This window comes from Chelonoidis abingdonii, chromosome 2 (genome assembly GCF_003597395.2).
Source record: "Chelonoidis abingdonii isolate Lonesome George chromosome 2, CheloAbing_2.0, whole genome shotgun sequence".
NCBI lineage: Eukaryota > Metazoa > Chordata > Testudines > Testudinidae > Chelonoidis > Chelonoidis abingdonii.
The window spans coordinates 241,699,855-241,716,336 of record NC_133770.1 but is presented as its reverse complement, the minus strand read 5'-3'; the positions used below and the strand labels follow the sequence as shown (position 1 = coordinate 241,716,336).

At 42.5% G+C, this 16,482-nt stretch overlaps 1 protein-coding gene across 3 annotated transcripts in view; it reads left to right on the top strand.

Annotated features, from left to right (window-relative positions):
- NCOA2 (nuclear receptor coactivator 2) overlaps positions 1 to 16,482 on the top strand; it is a 293,779-nt gene that overhangs the window by 142,350 nt on the left and 134,947 nt on the right. For all 3 annotated transcript variants that reach the window (XM_075063071.1, XM_032794449.2, XM_075063070.1), the window contains one exon: positions 5,900 to 6,004. In XM_075063071.1, the coding sequence (XP_074919172.1) occupies positions 5,919 to 6,004 (86 nt within the window). In that variant the 5' untranslated portion in view covers positions 5,900 to 5,918. The remainder of the gene's footprint in view (positions 1 to 5,899; positions 6,005 to 16,482) is intronic.

Here is a 16,482-nt window from a genome sequence, read left to right as displayed (position 1 = left end):
TTGTCAAGGGATACCACAAGGCCTGATTACTAGTGATACCACTAGTGGCCCTTGGTGCCGAAACAGACTATGCAGATGACATCTGTATCGATGGAGCCAGCACTCACTCATATGGATAGCTCTATTGTCATTACCAAGAGCCCGGAAGGCAGCATTGCACCAATAGTGCGGACAAACTGTGAGGAGCTGTTCTTTAGCTGGTACAGATAATTTGGCAGAGGGATTATGGTCCCTCTGCCAAATTATCTGTACCAGCTAAAGAACAGCTCCTCACAGTTTGTCCGCACTATTGGTGCAATGCTGCCTTCCGGGCTCTTGGTAATGACAATAGAGCTATCCATATGAGTGAGTGCTGGCTCCATCGATACAGATGTCATCTGCATAGTCTGTTTCGGCACCAAGGGCCACTAGTTTAAGGTCAGTGGTACCAACTCTATTGACCGCAAGAAATTTGATAGTGTCCACCCTTTCATCATCAGAGAGAATTCCAATGTCAGTATTGCATGCATATACACCTGTAAGAAATGTCCCAAAAGAAATTACAGGGACTCCTGCTAGGTCTGCTCCAGCACTAGAAGAGACGTATTCCTTCCTTCTTCTCATGAGCCTCAGACCAGAGTAGAGAACGCTCTTCTAGTTATTCCCAAATCTCTGGTATCTCTAACAGGGAGTTTAGGGCACGTGTGTATCAACTTAAGCATAGGGATATAGGAAGGGATGTTGTACCTAGTACCCCCATGACCTGCTACATGGTTTGCCTGTGGACCTCACTCCTGCTTTACTGGGCTCCTTGGGGCCCTCATCATCTTAGAAGGGCTTTCTCTACCCACTCCAGGATCAGACTACCCCTTCTTGTGGCATTTTTCAGGAGTTCAACCTTATCAACCACAAGTGTCCTATGCTCAGCCATCACAACTACAAGCCTCTCATGAAGAACAAGATCATCCTATTGAACTTGCCGTACCTGTCATTCCTTTATCATCACTTGATGAGTCTGCAGTCTCATCTACACCATCACAGCCTGATAACTACAAAACTTGTCAGGATCTCCTTAGAAGAATGGATTTTAGTGGAGGTTGTGTACATAAAACCACAGAAGTTATTAGACACCTTGCACATTTTGTTACTGGAAAGACTGACAATGCCAATTAACACAGGTTTGTTAGAACTGGTGTGGCAGTTACCAGCTATCTTACGTCCAACATCAAGGAAAGTGGATAGGAAGAACCAAGTTCCTTCTTTGGGGTTGAGTATTTTTATGATTGCCCTTATACCTGGGTCACTTGTGGTCACTGCTGCCCAAAAGCACTTGAAACATAGCTGCAAGTCCATTCCAGATTAAATGCACCTAAACCTTTGTACGTCTTTGGGAGGAAGAACTCCTCCTTTGACAGCCCCCAGTTAAGAATTACCAGCTACCAGGCACTCCTCTCCAAGTATGACTTCCTTAGTTGGCATAAGGTATCAGACTTTGTTGATGGGCTGCTGCAGGAATCAAGAGAGGAACTATGATTTCTTACTGCTGAGGAGCAGTTAGTGGCATGAACCTCACTGCTGGCTGCAACAGATGCTTCAGACACAGCAGCAAGGTCAATGGCAACTGCTGTGACAGTGGGGCAAGTATCATCATTGCAGTCCCCAGGAATTCCCCAGGAAGTGCAGAACACAACTGAAGTTCTTCTCTTTGAGGATTCTCATCTATTTAGCTGCAAAACAGACAATGCCTTGCACTCCTTGAAAGATTTTCAGGCCACGCTAAGATCACTGGGAGTATCAACCCAGAAAGATACAGTCTAAGCATGAGACTTTTCCCAGAGAGGCTCCAGCATCTTTGAGTAAATGTTCAATAGGCAGCAGGTTTAAAACAAACAAAAGGAAGTATTTTTTTTCACACAACACACAGTCAACCTGTGGACCAGAGGATGTAGGCCAAGACTATAACTGAATTCAAAAAAAGAACTAAATAAATTCCTGGATGATAGGTCCATCGATGGCTGCCAGCCAGGATGGGCAGGGGTGATGTCCTTAGCCTCTGTTTGCCAGAAGTTGGGAATGGATGACGGAGGATGGATCACTTGATGATTTACTTGTTCTGTTCTTTCCCCCGGGGCCCCTGGCATTGGCCACTATCAGAAGACAAGATACTGGGCTAGATGGACCTTTGGTCTGACCCAGTGTGACCGTTCTTACTGCTTGTTGTTAGTTTTTGTATTAATATTGATTGAATCTGATCTGGGGTTCATACTCTTGTGCTGAACAGCTAGCCTTTAATTTCCTAATTGAAGTAGACTGTATTTTTTTCTTTTTTCAAGACTAGTTCATTGTGGATTATTTTAGCTTTGAAAACAACATTCCAGTTGATTTTGGGACTTGCTGTATATGTACACTAGAGGAAGGTGATTCTTACAATCTGATGAACTTTCTCTCCAAACTAGTTCATATGGGAAGACGTTCTTATAGATTCTTTATTAAGATTTTCTAATTAGGAGGATAAGCAGACTTTGGGGGTCATTTTGTTAGTGTGTATGCTCCAGCTCCTTGGCCTGCTACTTATGCAAAGAGATGCCCATTCTTTTCTTGTCATCTCAGGGATAATATGGTCGTGTTGCTATTCACTACCTGGTCTAAGTTTTCCACAACTCTCCCACCTCTTGTTGAGTGGAGGGAGCTTCAGGAAGTCTCCACAGTTTTTTCTTATTTACATTAAACCACTTCAGGCATTGCTTGTTCATTTGAATTAGAGAATTTATAGAAAATTCCCTTGAGTGTTTTGGTCTCCAAAACAATAAACTAGCCTCTTTAGAAATGAGAAAATAACCTATCTGTATTTTGACTTCTCTGAAGATCTTGATTAACTGGATTCCCTCATGCCAAAAGTTTTTCAAAACTACTTTTTTGGTCATTGTGTTACATCTATAAAAATATACCAATTCTGGCTAAATTATGCTTGAAGTTTGATTCTTGCTTGTCATGGAACAGAATAATTGAACAGTCCAGCAGGCACTGAGGCACTGGCAAGTTTGTGCGTAGGAAACAGTGGATGGTACAGAGCTGTAATGGTGTGGCTGCTTGTCCTTTGTAAGCAGGAGCTGGCCAGGTTCTTGCCTCCACTCTCTACTTTGCAGTAGGTCTTCAGCAACTCAGCCCACCAGCTGAGTCACATACGGTCTGTATGTGAAACAAACAAAACAGACCTTTTCTGCGGTAACCCAATCCAACGAACAGTTGGCCCTCCTGTCTCTGGGCCTGATTAATGTAACCACTTCAGGTATTGCCCCCTTCTCGGCTCCAAACGAAACTTGTCGCTTCCTCAACCTTGGCCTACTCTAGTGGGGGGACGTGGGCCCGTCCACTACTCCGGGTCTCAACCCAGGGACCCTATGACTAACAGCTACATGCTGCTTCCTTCATTAATGGCTATTGCTGCATTCTCTGGGCTGATTCCTACTCTGTCCTATCAACTTCTTGGGTCCTTGACCTGTTCCCTGTTTAAGCAGGGTCTCTCCTCTTCTTACCTAAAGAGTCTGTTAACAGTCTTTACTATGGGCGGTGCATATTGTAGGCTGTGGGAGGCCACGCCTCCCCAAACCACCCAGTGTGGCCCCACCCACAGTCTGCTCAGAAGGCACCCTCTGGTTTGCCCTTCCTATTTAGTCCCAGCCCAGGCAGGCTGGCTGTTTCTAGGGAAGCATGTTGGGGCTTGAGCTAGGGTGGCCGTGGCTGGGATTTGGGGTAGCTGGGGCTGCTTGGGGAGGGGGTGAGCTGGGGGTGTTCGAGGTCATGCACCGCCCACCTGATGCTTGGGGATTTCAGGGGGCCACACACCACCTACTCGGCGCTCGGGGAGGGGCGGCTCTGTGCTTCAGGAGGGGAGGGATGGGGCCAGCCGGGGGCTAGCCTCCCTGAGCTGGCAGGTCACCCACTGCCCATGGTCTTTGCCCTGTTCTCTCAGGGTTCTTTCTCCCAGGCCTCAGTGCCTGGAGAACTTCACAGTCCTATCCCAGGGTTTCTCCCCAATCTCTTTACCTATGGAATCTCCCAACCTTCCACTCCTTCTGGTCCCAGCCAGTGACTGCTCTGTCCAGCTGCTGCAGTTTCTTCAGACACGCAGGGGTACCATTTTTCTTCTTCTGGCTCCAGCCAGCGATTGAGCTTTCCAGGTCCTGCAACTCCTTTCATATGAGCCTGCTAGGCTCTAATTGGCTGCCTCCCTTGCAGCTTGGAGGACTCAGGTCTACTGGCCTTTTTTCTGGGGCATGGTATGGTAGGGACTGCAGGGCCTTCCAAAGGGCCTCAATGGACCTGGTATACCCTATCACAAGGGCCAAAAATTTTAAGTGCTATCAAAAGGAATCCTGACCTATCAGGAGCTAGAATCCGATCAAATAATGTCTCCAGTGATGTGGAATTTACAAGTAGTTAAGTAGCCTTTTCTGTGAATATTTGACAGTAACATAATTTAAAGTTCTGCTGTTGCAAACCAGATATTTTAATTTTTGTAAGGGCAGATAATTTTAGATTTGGGTCATGACAGTACTGTAGCTGTTTAAGAAAAATAAACACAGGTGGTCATTTTTATTTTTTCCTATATTTGGAAAGTTGGCCAGATTTCTTGCACCATTTTTAATGTATTTGTTAAGGGAGGGCTCCACTATCAAAAGAGGATTAAAACCCAAAAAACCTAAAGTTACTGCATATCCTACTAATACTTCTACATAAGACATGTGGACAAAAGCTTATTCAGGTGGTTGGCAAAACTTGAATATTAATGCCAGATTTAGTATAGTACCTCAAAAGTCCCCAAAGCTTTGTTTTCTGGATGAAAATGTGACTGGCGGTTTCTTTAGTGTCTGTAACTTAGTAGTGCTTGTTGTTCTATCACGATGCGTGCAAACTGGTACATTAACTATGGTGGGAATTTTGAATTGTTTGATATAGTGCTTTGTGGATTTCTGAGATATTTATACAGTGGCATCCTATTAAGTTTGGAACCAATAGGTAACAAAGAAATTTTGTAACTGACAGTTCCCATCTCAAAAAAGATTTTCTAGTAGGAAATTGAGCCCAGCAATATGAGGTTGCAAAGAGAAGCTTCCTTTTCTTTTCTCACAAAGTAGAGAGCCACAAGAACTCTAGTCTTAAGACTGTGCAAAGCTGCTTTAGAGGAGGCTTAGTCTTTTACTACTTCAGTCCCAAGGACTAGGGGTAAAAGTCACCCTCATGCAGAGAGCCCTTATGAAGTTAATACACCACTTAAACCTCTCTACTGCCCTTTTCTGGTGGGCTGTGGCAGGGCCACAAGGCTTCCAGCACAGCTGGAGCCCTGAGCCCTGGTGCCCCCTGCGGCAGTGGAGCCTGAAGCCCCGTGGGGCCACGCACCCCCTGAAACTAGTTAGTGGCTCCCCAGGGGGTCATGGATGTCTAGTTCAGAACTGCTGTTCTAGAGGATGCTGGTGGTGTGCAGATGCATATAAAGTGTGGAGTTCGGATTGTGAGTCAGATACAATCTAATTACTATGGATGCAATTGAATGTGGATCTAAATTTTGGTATCCGCGCAGGGCTCTGCTGATTCTTCACTGGGCCTTCTAGGCGTTACAATGACACAAATATTACCAGTGTGTGTGTTGCTCTAATGGATTATGGTTTTACAGGTTATTTGCCCTTTGAAGTAGATTTAACAACTCTACATCCAAAATTAAATGTGTATTCATTGGTTATAGCAGTTATTGACATAATCATTCCATGATACTGCATGCAGACTTGTGTAACTTGATATTTTAACTTTTTAACTAAAGCTACATATGTCCCCTTTTTAGGTCAGTTATGTTTCATTTAAGTATAGACAAGAAGAAAAGATGTCCATCTACTCTAACCCTTTCCCCCCTTCATTTTTTTAGTTGCTGATATGTGTTCAAGATGAGTGGGATGGGAGAAAATTCCTCTGACCCATCCAGGGCAGAGTCAAGAAAGCGCAAGGAATGCCCTGATCTGCTTGGACCCAGGTTAGTTCATTTGTGTTTTGAAGAAGTGGTTCATTAATATTTTGAAGAGGTAAATGACTACATAAAAGCTAAATATTCTTCTCTTTCAAGTATTGTCTGTGTGGCTCATACTCTAGGTGTGCATGTACGTCATGTGTACAAGATTGAAATCTCTGAACACCAGTTTCTCTCAGGGCACACCTGCACCCTGTGTGCCTCTCTAAGCTTCTCTTGTGAGTGCATAAAGGGCAAAATGGCCACAGGAGTTCCTCTTCCATTCGTAGCAGCGAGACAGAACCAGGCTATGTCTGCCAGCTGCGTCTTAGTGCATTTTCTCGTTTTCTTTTTCGTTTCTTTTTTTGTTTGTTTGTTTTTTGTAGGAAGTTTTTAACAGGCTTACAAATCCTTACTGTGACAATACAAGAATAATTACAACAGTGAGCTTTTGTTTAGGGAAATGTCATACAATAATATAATCATACCATATACAAGAGGGAGCATAGCAAGTTGTTTCTGGTGATTTTATTAAATTGAGTTTATTAAAGTTACTGAGACCAAGCATATCTAGCATATATTAATATTCAAAAAATTGGGCAAGTTTCCTGGGGCTTTTAATGGTGAAATGTACTCTGTCTCGAATATTGAATAAAAGGTAACCAAATTTGTCTGTTTTCCTGGGTACATAATTGGGGCATTAATTTTTCCATAATATTCCATATTATTCTGAACCATTCTTTTAGAGTTGGATTATTTTTCTTTTTCCAGTAGTGTAGCAGGTACCAGAAAATGAGAGATTAATTCTTAATTTTCTCTTTGTGTGACCATGTCTGTCTGCTAGGAAGCCCCAGGAGGATTACCAAAGGATCATTTGGTAATAAATATCGCAGAATTGTTGATATTGATTTACAGATAGCATCAATGTCTAAAGAAAACCATTACTTTGAGAAAGCATGTCCACCAGTAATGCTTGCAGACTTCTTTCACCACAACTTCTCCAACATTTGTCCCCATTCAGTCTCTAGTGGTGGTTTATTTTTTGTTTTTTTTTTTAAAATTCGACTGGTATAAGGAACCACTGAAACAGTATTTTAAAGAAATATTCTTTGATCATGCTACAGACTGAGGTTGCTGGTCCTCTTTTCCAGATCAAATCCTATTCCTCTGGTGTAATGTGTCTATCCAGTTCCTTTTCCCGGTTTATCATTTATGGATATTTTTTGCTAAGAAAGTTATCTGCAAAGATTGTTACAAATTAGTCAATTTTCCCCCCTAAATGACTATCGCTTCTACTAACGTGAGACTTTTGTATAAAACAACATATTCCCTAACTTGAAAGTACTGGTACAAAGGGAGAGTGGGCCATTCATTTCAAGTTAGTTTTGATCTCTAAATGGGTTCAAAAAGTTTCTTTACTGAATAGTCATTTCATGCTTCTCCTAATCTTTAAAACTGCTTGGTTCATAATTTGGATTAAGATCTGGATTATTTGCAATGGGTGTCATTGGTGAGGGAGAAAAGTTTATCTTATCTCTAGTTCTATCACTAACCCATGGAGTAGCCTTTGCTAAAGGATGTGTATAAATTTCTGGAGAGCGTGATTTTTTTAGAATTAATCCATGGTAGTTTAGCAATAGTTACACCACCACAATTTTCGTACTCAATAAAGACCCAGTGTTTGGCTGAGTTAGAGAACCCCAATCCACTACTGCTCTGAGCTGGCTGACATGTTAGTACCATAGAATATTTGGAACAGCTAGTCCATCCTGTTTAATTGGTTTCATATAAATTCTAACAACATCCTTTGTATTCCTACTAGGATGTTATCTGGGATGATTACATAAAGTTTTTGAAACCAGAAAAATATCCTTGCTGAAATGTTCATTTTGACTAAGGCTATTCTTCCAAACCAAGAAAGTATATACTTCCCCCTCAGCCCTCCAGATTTTTTTCATTTGCTGAAGTAGTGGTTTGACATTTAAATCATAGAGCTCTTCTACACTGTTTGAGATTTGAATTCCAAGGGTTCTTACAGAATTTGTTGCCCATTTTTACCCAAATGTTTTCTAGAGGAATGACTTCTGAGAATCTGGCAAATTTATAGCTAGCATTTCAGATTTGGCATAACGTACTTTAAATGCTTTCCCAGTTATGGATTTTCTTAGACACTAATTTTAGGGAAACTTTTGGGTTAGATAAAAATAATATATCAGCATATATAAAGCTATTTTCTGATGTATTCCTTCAAGTTTTATTCCTGTGAAAAATTCATTATTCCTTATCCTCTGTGAAAAAGGCTACGTGGCCAGTGAAAAAAGTAAAGAAGGCAATGGACATCTTTTCCTACTCCCTCTCTGTAACTCAAACAAGGCAGATTTAATCCCGTTAAGTTGCACCACTACTTTTGGACTGATATAAAGAACATTTATCCATTTAAGGAACCAAGGGACCAATGTTCATCTGGGACAGGACTTGAAACAAAAAGGTCTACTCTGGACCAAGTGATAACAAAAGAAATGGATCTTTTTGATCTGGCATTATGGATGATTCCAAGTACTCTCTGAATATTGTCTGACATTTGTCTATCCTGAACAAAGACAATTTGATTTGGGTTTGTATTATGGCCGTCGCTTAATCACAGTTAACTCATGCGATTTAACTCAAAAAAATTAATTGTGATTAAAAAAAAAAAGTTAATTGTGATTAATCGCACTGTTAAACAATTGAATACCCCAAATGAAATTTATTAAATATTTTGGGTGTTTTTCTACATTTTCAAATATATTGATTTCTAGTACAATACAGAATACAAAGTATACAGTGCTCCTTTATATTATTATTATTTATTACAAATATTTGCACTGTAAAAATGATAAAAGAAATAGTATTTTTCAATTCACCTCAGTGCAGTCTCTTTATTGTGAAAGCGTAACTTTAAAAATGTAGATTTTAGATTTTTTTTAATTATATAACTGCACCCAAAAACAAAACAATGTAAAACTTTAGAGCCAAAAGTCCACTCAGTCCTACTTCTTATTAAGGCAATTGCTAAGACAAACAAGTTTGTTTACATTTATGGGAGATATTGCTGCCTGCTTCTTATTTACAACGTCACCTGAAAGTGAGAGCAGGCATTTACATGTCCCTTTTTTGTAGCCCGCATTGCAAGGAATTTACGTGCCAGATAAGCTAAACATATGTATGCTCCTTCATGTTTCGGCCACTATTCCAGAGGACATGCTTCCATGCTGACGATGCTCATTAAAAAAAAAAAAAAAAAAAAGTGTTAATTAAATTTGTGACACAGTTCTCCCCCGAGGTGTTCAATGTCTCCTGCTCTGTTTTACCCACATTCTGCCATATATTTCATGTTGTAGTTGTCTTGGATGATGACCCAGCACATGTTCGTTTTAAGAACACTTTCACACCAGATTTGACAAAATGCAAAGAGGGTACCAATGTGAAAGATAGCTACAGCACTGGCCCAAGGTTTAAAAATCTGAAGTCCAAAATCTGAGAGGGAGGGGGTGTAGAGCATGCTTTCAGAAGTCTTAAAAGAGCAACAGTCTGATGCAGAAACTACAGAACCCAAACCATCAAAAAAGAGAGTCAACCTTCTGCTGGTGGCATCTGACTCAGATGATAAAAAGGACCTGCATCTGCCCACTCTGCTTTGGATCGGTATCAAGCAGAACCCATGGTTGAAGCATAAAGGGACATATGCATCTTTAGCTCATTTGGCACGTAAATATCTTGCAACACCAGCTACAACAGTGCCATGCGAATGCCTGTTCTTACTTTCAGGTGACATTGCTGCCCGCTTCTTGTTTACGTTATTCCTGCAAATTGTACCCAAACTTGTTTGTCTGAGCGATTGGTTGAAGTAAGACTGAGTGGACTTGTAGGCTCTAAACCAGGGGTCCCCAATACAGTGCCCTTGGGTGCCATGCGCCCACTGGGGCATCTAACTGCACCCACATATTGGCCAGTGGACGAGCATCTGCCAAAATGCCACTGACAAGCTGCATCATCCAGAGGCGTCGCCTCAGAAATGCCGCCTATTGACGTTGCCACTTATCAGCGGAATTTCGGCGGATGGTCGTCCGCCGCCACGGTCCTCCATGGCTCATTGTCTGGCACCCGCCAGATGAAAAAGGTTTGAGGACCACTGCTGTAAAGTGTTTTATTTTTGTTTTATTTTTGAATGCAGTTATTTTTTATACATAATTCTACATTAGTAAGTTCAACTTTCATGTTAAAGAGATTACACTACAGTACTTGTACAGTAACTCTTCACTTAAAGTCGTCCCAGTTAACGTTTCGTTGTTATGTTGCTGATCAATTAGAGAACATGCTAATGTAAAGTTGTGCAATACTCTCTTATAACGTCATTTGGCAGCTGCCTGCTTTGTCCACTGCTTGTGGGAAGAGCAGCTCGTTGCAGCTAGCTGGGTGGGGCTTGGAACAGGGGTGGACCTGTGGCCCCCCATCAGCTCCCCGTTCTGCCCAGCAGTTCTATCAATTGCCGGCTGCGCCCCCCACGGCCTTGTGCTGCACCTGCCCTCTGCCTTGGAGCTGCTCCCCAGAGCCTCCTGCTTGCTGTGTGGGGGGAGCGGAGGGGGAAGAGAGGGACTAATGTCAGGGTGTCCCCCTCCTCCCTGCTCTATGGAAGATGGGATAAGCAGCGTGCAGGAGCTGGGGGGAGGGGGACAGACAACAGGGCTCAGGATGGAGGGAGCTTCCTGGCAGCAGCTGCTATCTTAGGTTGCTGACTAACTTAAACAGGCAGTGTACTTAGAGTGGGGTCAGCATACTTAAAGGAGCAATGCACATCTCTCTCTCTCTCTCTCTCACACTCACACACACACACACACACAGGGTGTGTGTCTTTGTGTCTGTCTGCCATGCTGTCTCCCCTCCCTCCATTCGTGCTGCCCTGTAGAGTGTGAGGCTACATTAACAACGAATTAACCCTTGAGGGCTCAGCCAATTGCTAGTTCATCATTTAGCAGTAAGGCATTCCCTGGGAAATATCCCACCCTCTGACTTCACCACCTCAACCAAGCTTCACAATCATCATCTCTGTGTACCAGTAATAAATTGTTTGTTTAAAATTTATACCGTTGTGTGTATATGTATTAGTCTTTTGTCCAGTGAAAAAAATTTCCCTGGAACCTAACCCCCCCCCCCTTACATTAATTTTTATGGGGAAATTGGATTTGCTTAACATCGTTTTGCTTAAAGTCACATTTTTCAGGAACATAACTACAATGTTAAGTGAGGAGTTATTGTATTAGGTGAATTCAAAAATACTATTTTCTTTTGGTCTTTTACAGTGCAAATATTTGTAATAAAAATAAATATAAAGTGAGCACTCTACACTTCATATTCTGTGTTGTAATTGAAATCAATATATTTGAAAATGTAAAAAACATCAAAAAATATTTAAATAAATGGTATTCTATTGTTTAATAACGCGATTAATCATGATTAATTTTTTTAATTGCTTGACAGCCCTAGTATATAAAAACTGAGAGTATGGATTGCTGTTGGCTCACTAGTATTTTGCTAAGTTGTTTTTGTCATGAGCCTATAAGAGCAGCATAAGGTAAGGTCTTTTTCAACTTTAGGGAGAACGACAGCAGTAGCTTCTTTTCTTAGGTTTGTGGAAGTTTCTTCCCTAACAGAATGGCATTGAGGGTACCCCACAAGTAACCCATTAATACCTTATTAAATACCTTGTAAACTTTACCTGGAAAGCCATCAGTCTGGAATGTTACCACTTTTTATACTTCCTATTGCCTCTGAGATTTCCTATTCTGTTATTTCTTTATCCGTAGCACATTTTCTATAAATTTAACCAATTAGGGTTAATTTTCCTATAAATCTCCCCTTTTTTATTTTTCTTAACATTTTTTTTTCTTTAAATGTATTCCTTGCCCCAGAAAAAGCCCCAAGCAAACAAATAAAACTCTTCTTTTCCTCCTTGGTGTACTGTGCCACAATCACTTTAATAGTAGACTCAAAGCCTTCAGGCTTCGAACCTGCCGATCTTGTGACAGTCTCACCCACTCTTGTAGATGGTTACAATCATGGTTAATTTTGACCCAGTGAGAGCTATGTGCCTGACCAGTGCCCTGTCCGCCAATCCTTCTCAAGAACAAGAAAATCCAGTGACATTATGTATACCAGACCTGTCTGTGAGAGACAGTTTTGACCTAGAATAATAGGCATCAGTCTCTTAAGATGGGACCTTCTATTTCCAAGTTTCAATCTCTCTGTGTCCGTATCAGCCAGGATCCAGCTCCCAAGACTGGTATAGTAAGAAGTCTGACCTGGCACCATTGACAAGTCCACCTCAGCATCTGTGGCTAGTCCCAGGCACTAAAGACTGGTACTGCACTGAGGCAAGATAGATCACAGCAGTAGACTAAACATGGTTCCCTGCAACTGTCATCTTCTCCAAAGAAAGGGAAAGCCTAAGAAGAGCTGTTTTGCCTTCACTCTGTTCCTGAGAACTGAGCACAAAGCCCTTTCATGCTACAGAAGCAAGCAACATTGGTTCAATGTTTGGCTCGCCACCAAAAGGTCCTAGGGCTACTTTGATCCCTACTCAATCTGGTACTGATTCCACAACACTTAAAATGTCAACTCAGCACCTAGTAGCACTCCTGGACTGTCCACACATATCTCAGAACCAGAGACAAATTCTTTAGCCAGATCCAAAATCTCACTGCACCTAGGAGCTACGTGTTGGCTGGTAAGTGCTAATGGCTGAGAATGTTCACTACAGATACGATAAATTCTGTTGCAAAGCACGAAGCCCTCCACAAGTAGAATATACTATGGAAAATACCAGTTGGAAGCCCCCCCCCCCCCCCCCGTTTTACTATCTCAACAACCTCACTGATCCTATAGGCGTCCCTTGAACTCCTTTCGAATGTTTTTTACTTTTTACTCTCAGAACTGCCTTTTTGGTGTTGTTACATCAGCCAGCTAGGACAGTGAACCCCCCCCTCATGGCTGGATCCTCCGTCCTTCTGCCCTTTTTCATGAGACAAGGTGATTTGAGCCCTCATCCTACAGTTATTCCAAGAGTTGTTTCAGTTTCTTTTTAACCAGGTAATTAATCTTCCAGTGTTCTTTCCACCCAGTCTTTGCTAGGCGAAACAAATAGATGTTTGTTATAGGACAAAATCCTTTAGACTGTTCACCTCAGTCTGTTTTTGTTGTTGAAATAGTGCGCTACAGGGCAAGTCATTCTCAGAAGATTTCCTAACATGAATTACTACACAGTTTACTTTAGTTTGCACCACAAATGTCTGGCAATAGTCTGCCACTCCCCCCCCCCGCCCCCCCACCCCCTAAACATTTAAGGCACATTCAACTAAAGCTCAAAGCTACCTATTATGTATGTTTCAGAAATGTTTCCATATTTGAGATCTGATAGGCAGCTACTTGGAGTAGTCCCCTATAAAGTTAAGCATGCCTTTGACTGGCTGAAAAGACAAATATCACTTTGGGAAGGCCGCATTACAGTCATTAGTTGTGGGCACAGCTAGATGTCCACCTTTCCAATGTGGAGTAGTGCGAGTCACCTACAGGGATCCACATGCACAAATATATGAAAAAGGAGAGAACAGTTACTCCCTTGCAGTAACTGTGTTCTTCAAGATTTTGTGAGGATCCCATGAAACCCACCTTTATCTGTGCATTTCAGAAACTCATTTGCTGAGATTCTGAATGGTGTGGGAACGTGAGGAACTGTTGTAGCCCATGTGGCCTAATAATCTATTGCTAAGGGGCTGGGGCATCCAGGGCATCGGTGCAGCAGGGCTGATGAGAGGAGCGGAAAAGGCGGGACAATTTTATGGGGCCCTAGCTCAAGACGAATCCCCAAAAACATCCTGTGGAAATAAAGGAATGGGGACTTGGGGGCTCAAATTTCCTCATGGGCTTGGGTGGGCAGCCCCACAGATGTTGCTGTTTCAAAGATGCCAATCTCATGCATGCTGCACATCTAGATGGGAGCCAACATAACAAAAGACCACAGTTATGCAAGGTAGGTAGTCAATCTTTTTATATTTGTTTCTTATACGTAATAAATAAAGTCACACACTTTTCACACTTGTTAGGGCAATGGCCACTAAGTTCTCATTCCAGCAAGGGAAGTCATCTACACAACTATTCCATTCAGACAAATCTAAAGCTGTTAACCCTTGTTATAATAACTATATTTTTGAGCCCTTGCTGCAGCAAAGAAGGTACAGTCAGGGCTGGCTTAGGCCGATTCCCCGAATTGGGCTGCGCCTAGGAGGCCCGACTAGCAGGCCGCGCAAGCCTATGGCTCCCCACTCCCTGGGCCGGAGCACTGAGCGAGCGCGGCAAGCCCTGTGGCCGCTGCTCCTCCCCCCCCCCTCCCCCCCCGCCCCCGCCCCCCTCCCCCCCCCCCCCCCCCTCCCCCCCCCCCCCCCCCCCCCCCCCGCCCCCCCCCACCCCCCCTCCCCACCCCCCCCCGCCCCCCCCACCCCCCCCCCCCCCCCCTCTCCCCCCCCCCCCCCGCCCCTCCACCCCCCCCCCCCCCCCACCCCCCCCCCGCCCACCCCCCACCCCCCACGGAGGCGCGGCAAGGCCCGGTGCTCGCTCCCCAGCCAAGCGTGGCAAGCCCGCCGCCTCCGTTGCCTCTGGCCGGAGAGTCAGGCAGAGCAGCTCTAAGCACTCAGCCTGCTCCCCGAAGCCATGGCAATCCGAGAGTGTCCGGCCGAAGACTCGGAGGCGACTGCCAGTAAAGTACAAGCCCCATGAGTCGGGCCTTGCCACTTGCTGAAGCGTGCCCGGGTACATTCATGTTGCCATCTGGATAAGACTGGGTATGTGTAAATAGCTTCTCTAGCACTCAGTTATGAAGGGATTTTCTTCAAATCATTTCAAACTACAGTATAGGAATTTGCCCATTTGTCTTTTATTGAAAATTTTAGATACTTCTAAGCATCAAATAATAATAAAAAAGACCTCGTTTACTTTATTAAAATGAAAGAATTTAAAAACTCTTAACTTAGTATTCAGCATTTATGCTAGTGGTAATCTTTGCATTTCACATGGTTGGACAATGGAAATAGGTTGGTTCTGGTTTATCTTTGTTTTCGGGGCAGTTTCACTTTCCTTCCCTGTACTAATCAAAGATGTGTTTTTGGCCTGAAGTCTTAACATGGCAGGAAGTGCATTTGTATTTTTGCTCTTAAACTTTTTTTGCAATTTTTTTTTAATTTTGAAAACCCATTCAAAAGCTGACAAACAAGTGAAGCAGTGTCCTTTTTAAAATGTTCACCTTTTGAGCTAATTATGTCTAAACATAGACATTGCTACTCAGAACAGTAGGTTGATGAGTTTTTTTTTTTTGTTTTATTCTTGAATGTTTCAATTTCTTCAAAATCCACTAACCTCACTATGACTGTCAGTCACCAGAAGGTGAACAGACCTATTGTTAAAAAATAACACATATTAACTCTCTTTCAGCCCTAAAAGAAGCACTGAGAAACGTAATCGTGAGCAGGAGAATAAATACATAGAAGAAGCTTCAAGAGCTGATTTTGCAATTTTTTAACGATATTGACAACTTTAACTTTAAAACCTGAACAAATGTGCAATCTTGAAAGAAACTGGAAGCAAATTCGTCAGATAAAGAACAAGGTAAGAAGACTAGCTACTTGAATTTTTATTGCTTTGATTATTTTGGGGTTTTGGCGGAGCCTGGAATTCACTTCAAATTCTCTTCCATTTATCTGTGGTTATTTTTAAAATGCACTCAGTGAAGTAGATAGGTGGAATAATTTGGGTAAAAGTGTTAAATATATTTTCAGTGGTGTCTAAAGTAGGCTTGATGTCAAGCGTAGAGTCACTGCCTGGGGGGGGTAGAGTGAGTCAGGCCTGATGTGTTATCATCTTCTAATGGAACTAATCAGTGCTATTTGTTTGTCACATTGAGCTTAAAGTTGTAATACCAGTGAAAGGGTTTGTAATACACAAAAGATGAGCTAGTTTAGCATAAGGAATATCCAAAAGTGTGGAGTACGAACAGTTTCATCATTTCAGGTCTTGCTCTCCTTCCCACATAAATAGATGTTGTGGATAAGACTGTCCCTTGCCCCTAAATTATACATCATATCTGAACTACGATAGATTTAAAAGTACCTATCTCTAGTCAATTCCCATTGTAAAATGTTAGAAACCAGACGAGAACATGACCAGTTTTCTTCCGGGTTTTGTTTTTAGCAGATCAGCTGTTTCGTTTCTGTTTGTAATTTTTTTCCTATTAAAGAAAAAACTGAAGAAACAATGGCTTAATGTTTTTTGTGATGCCTGCTATGTTTGACAGGCTTGAAACAGCACCTTGAATGGATGGAGCCAATTTGTACTCCTGAGTATTGCATATTGCTTTCTTTGGGCTAAGAGGAAATGATCTCTTATAATGTTTTTGGAGACATTCTTTTAGATTCCATCGC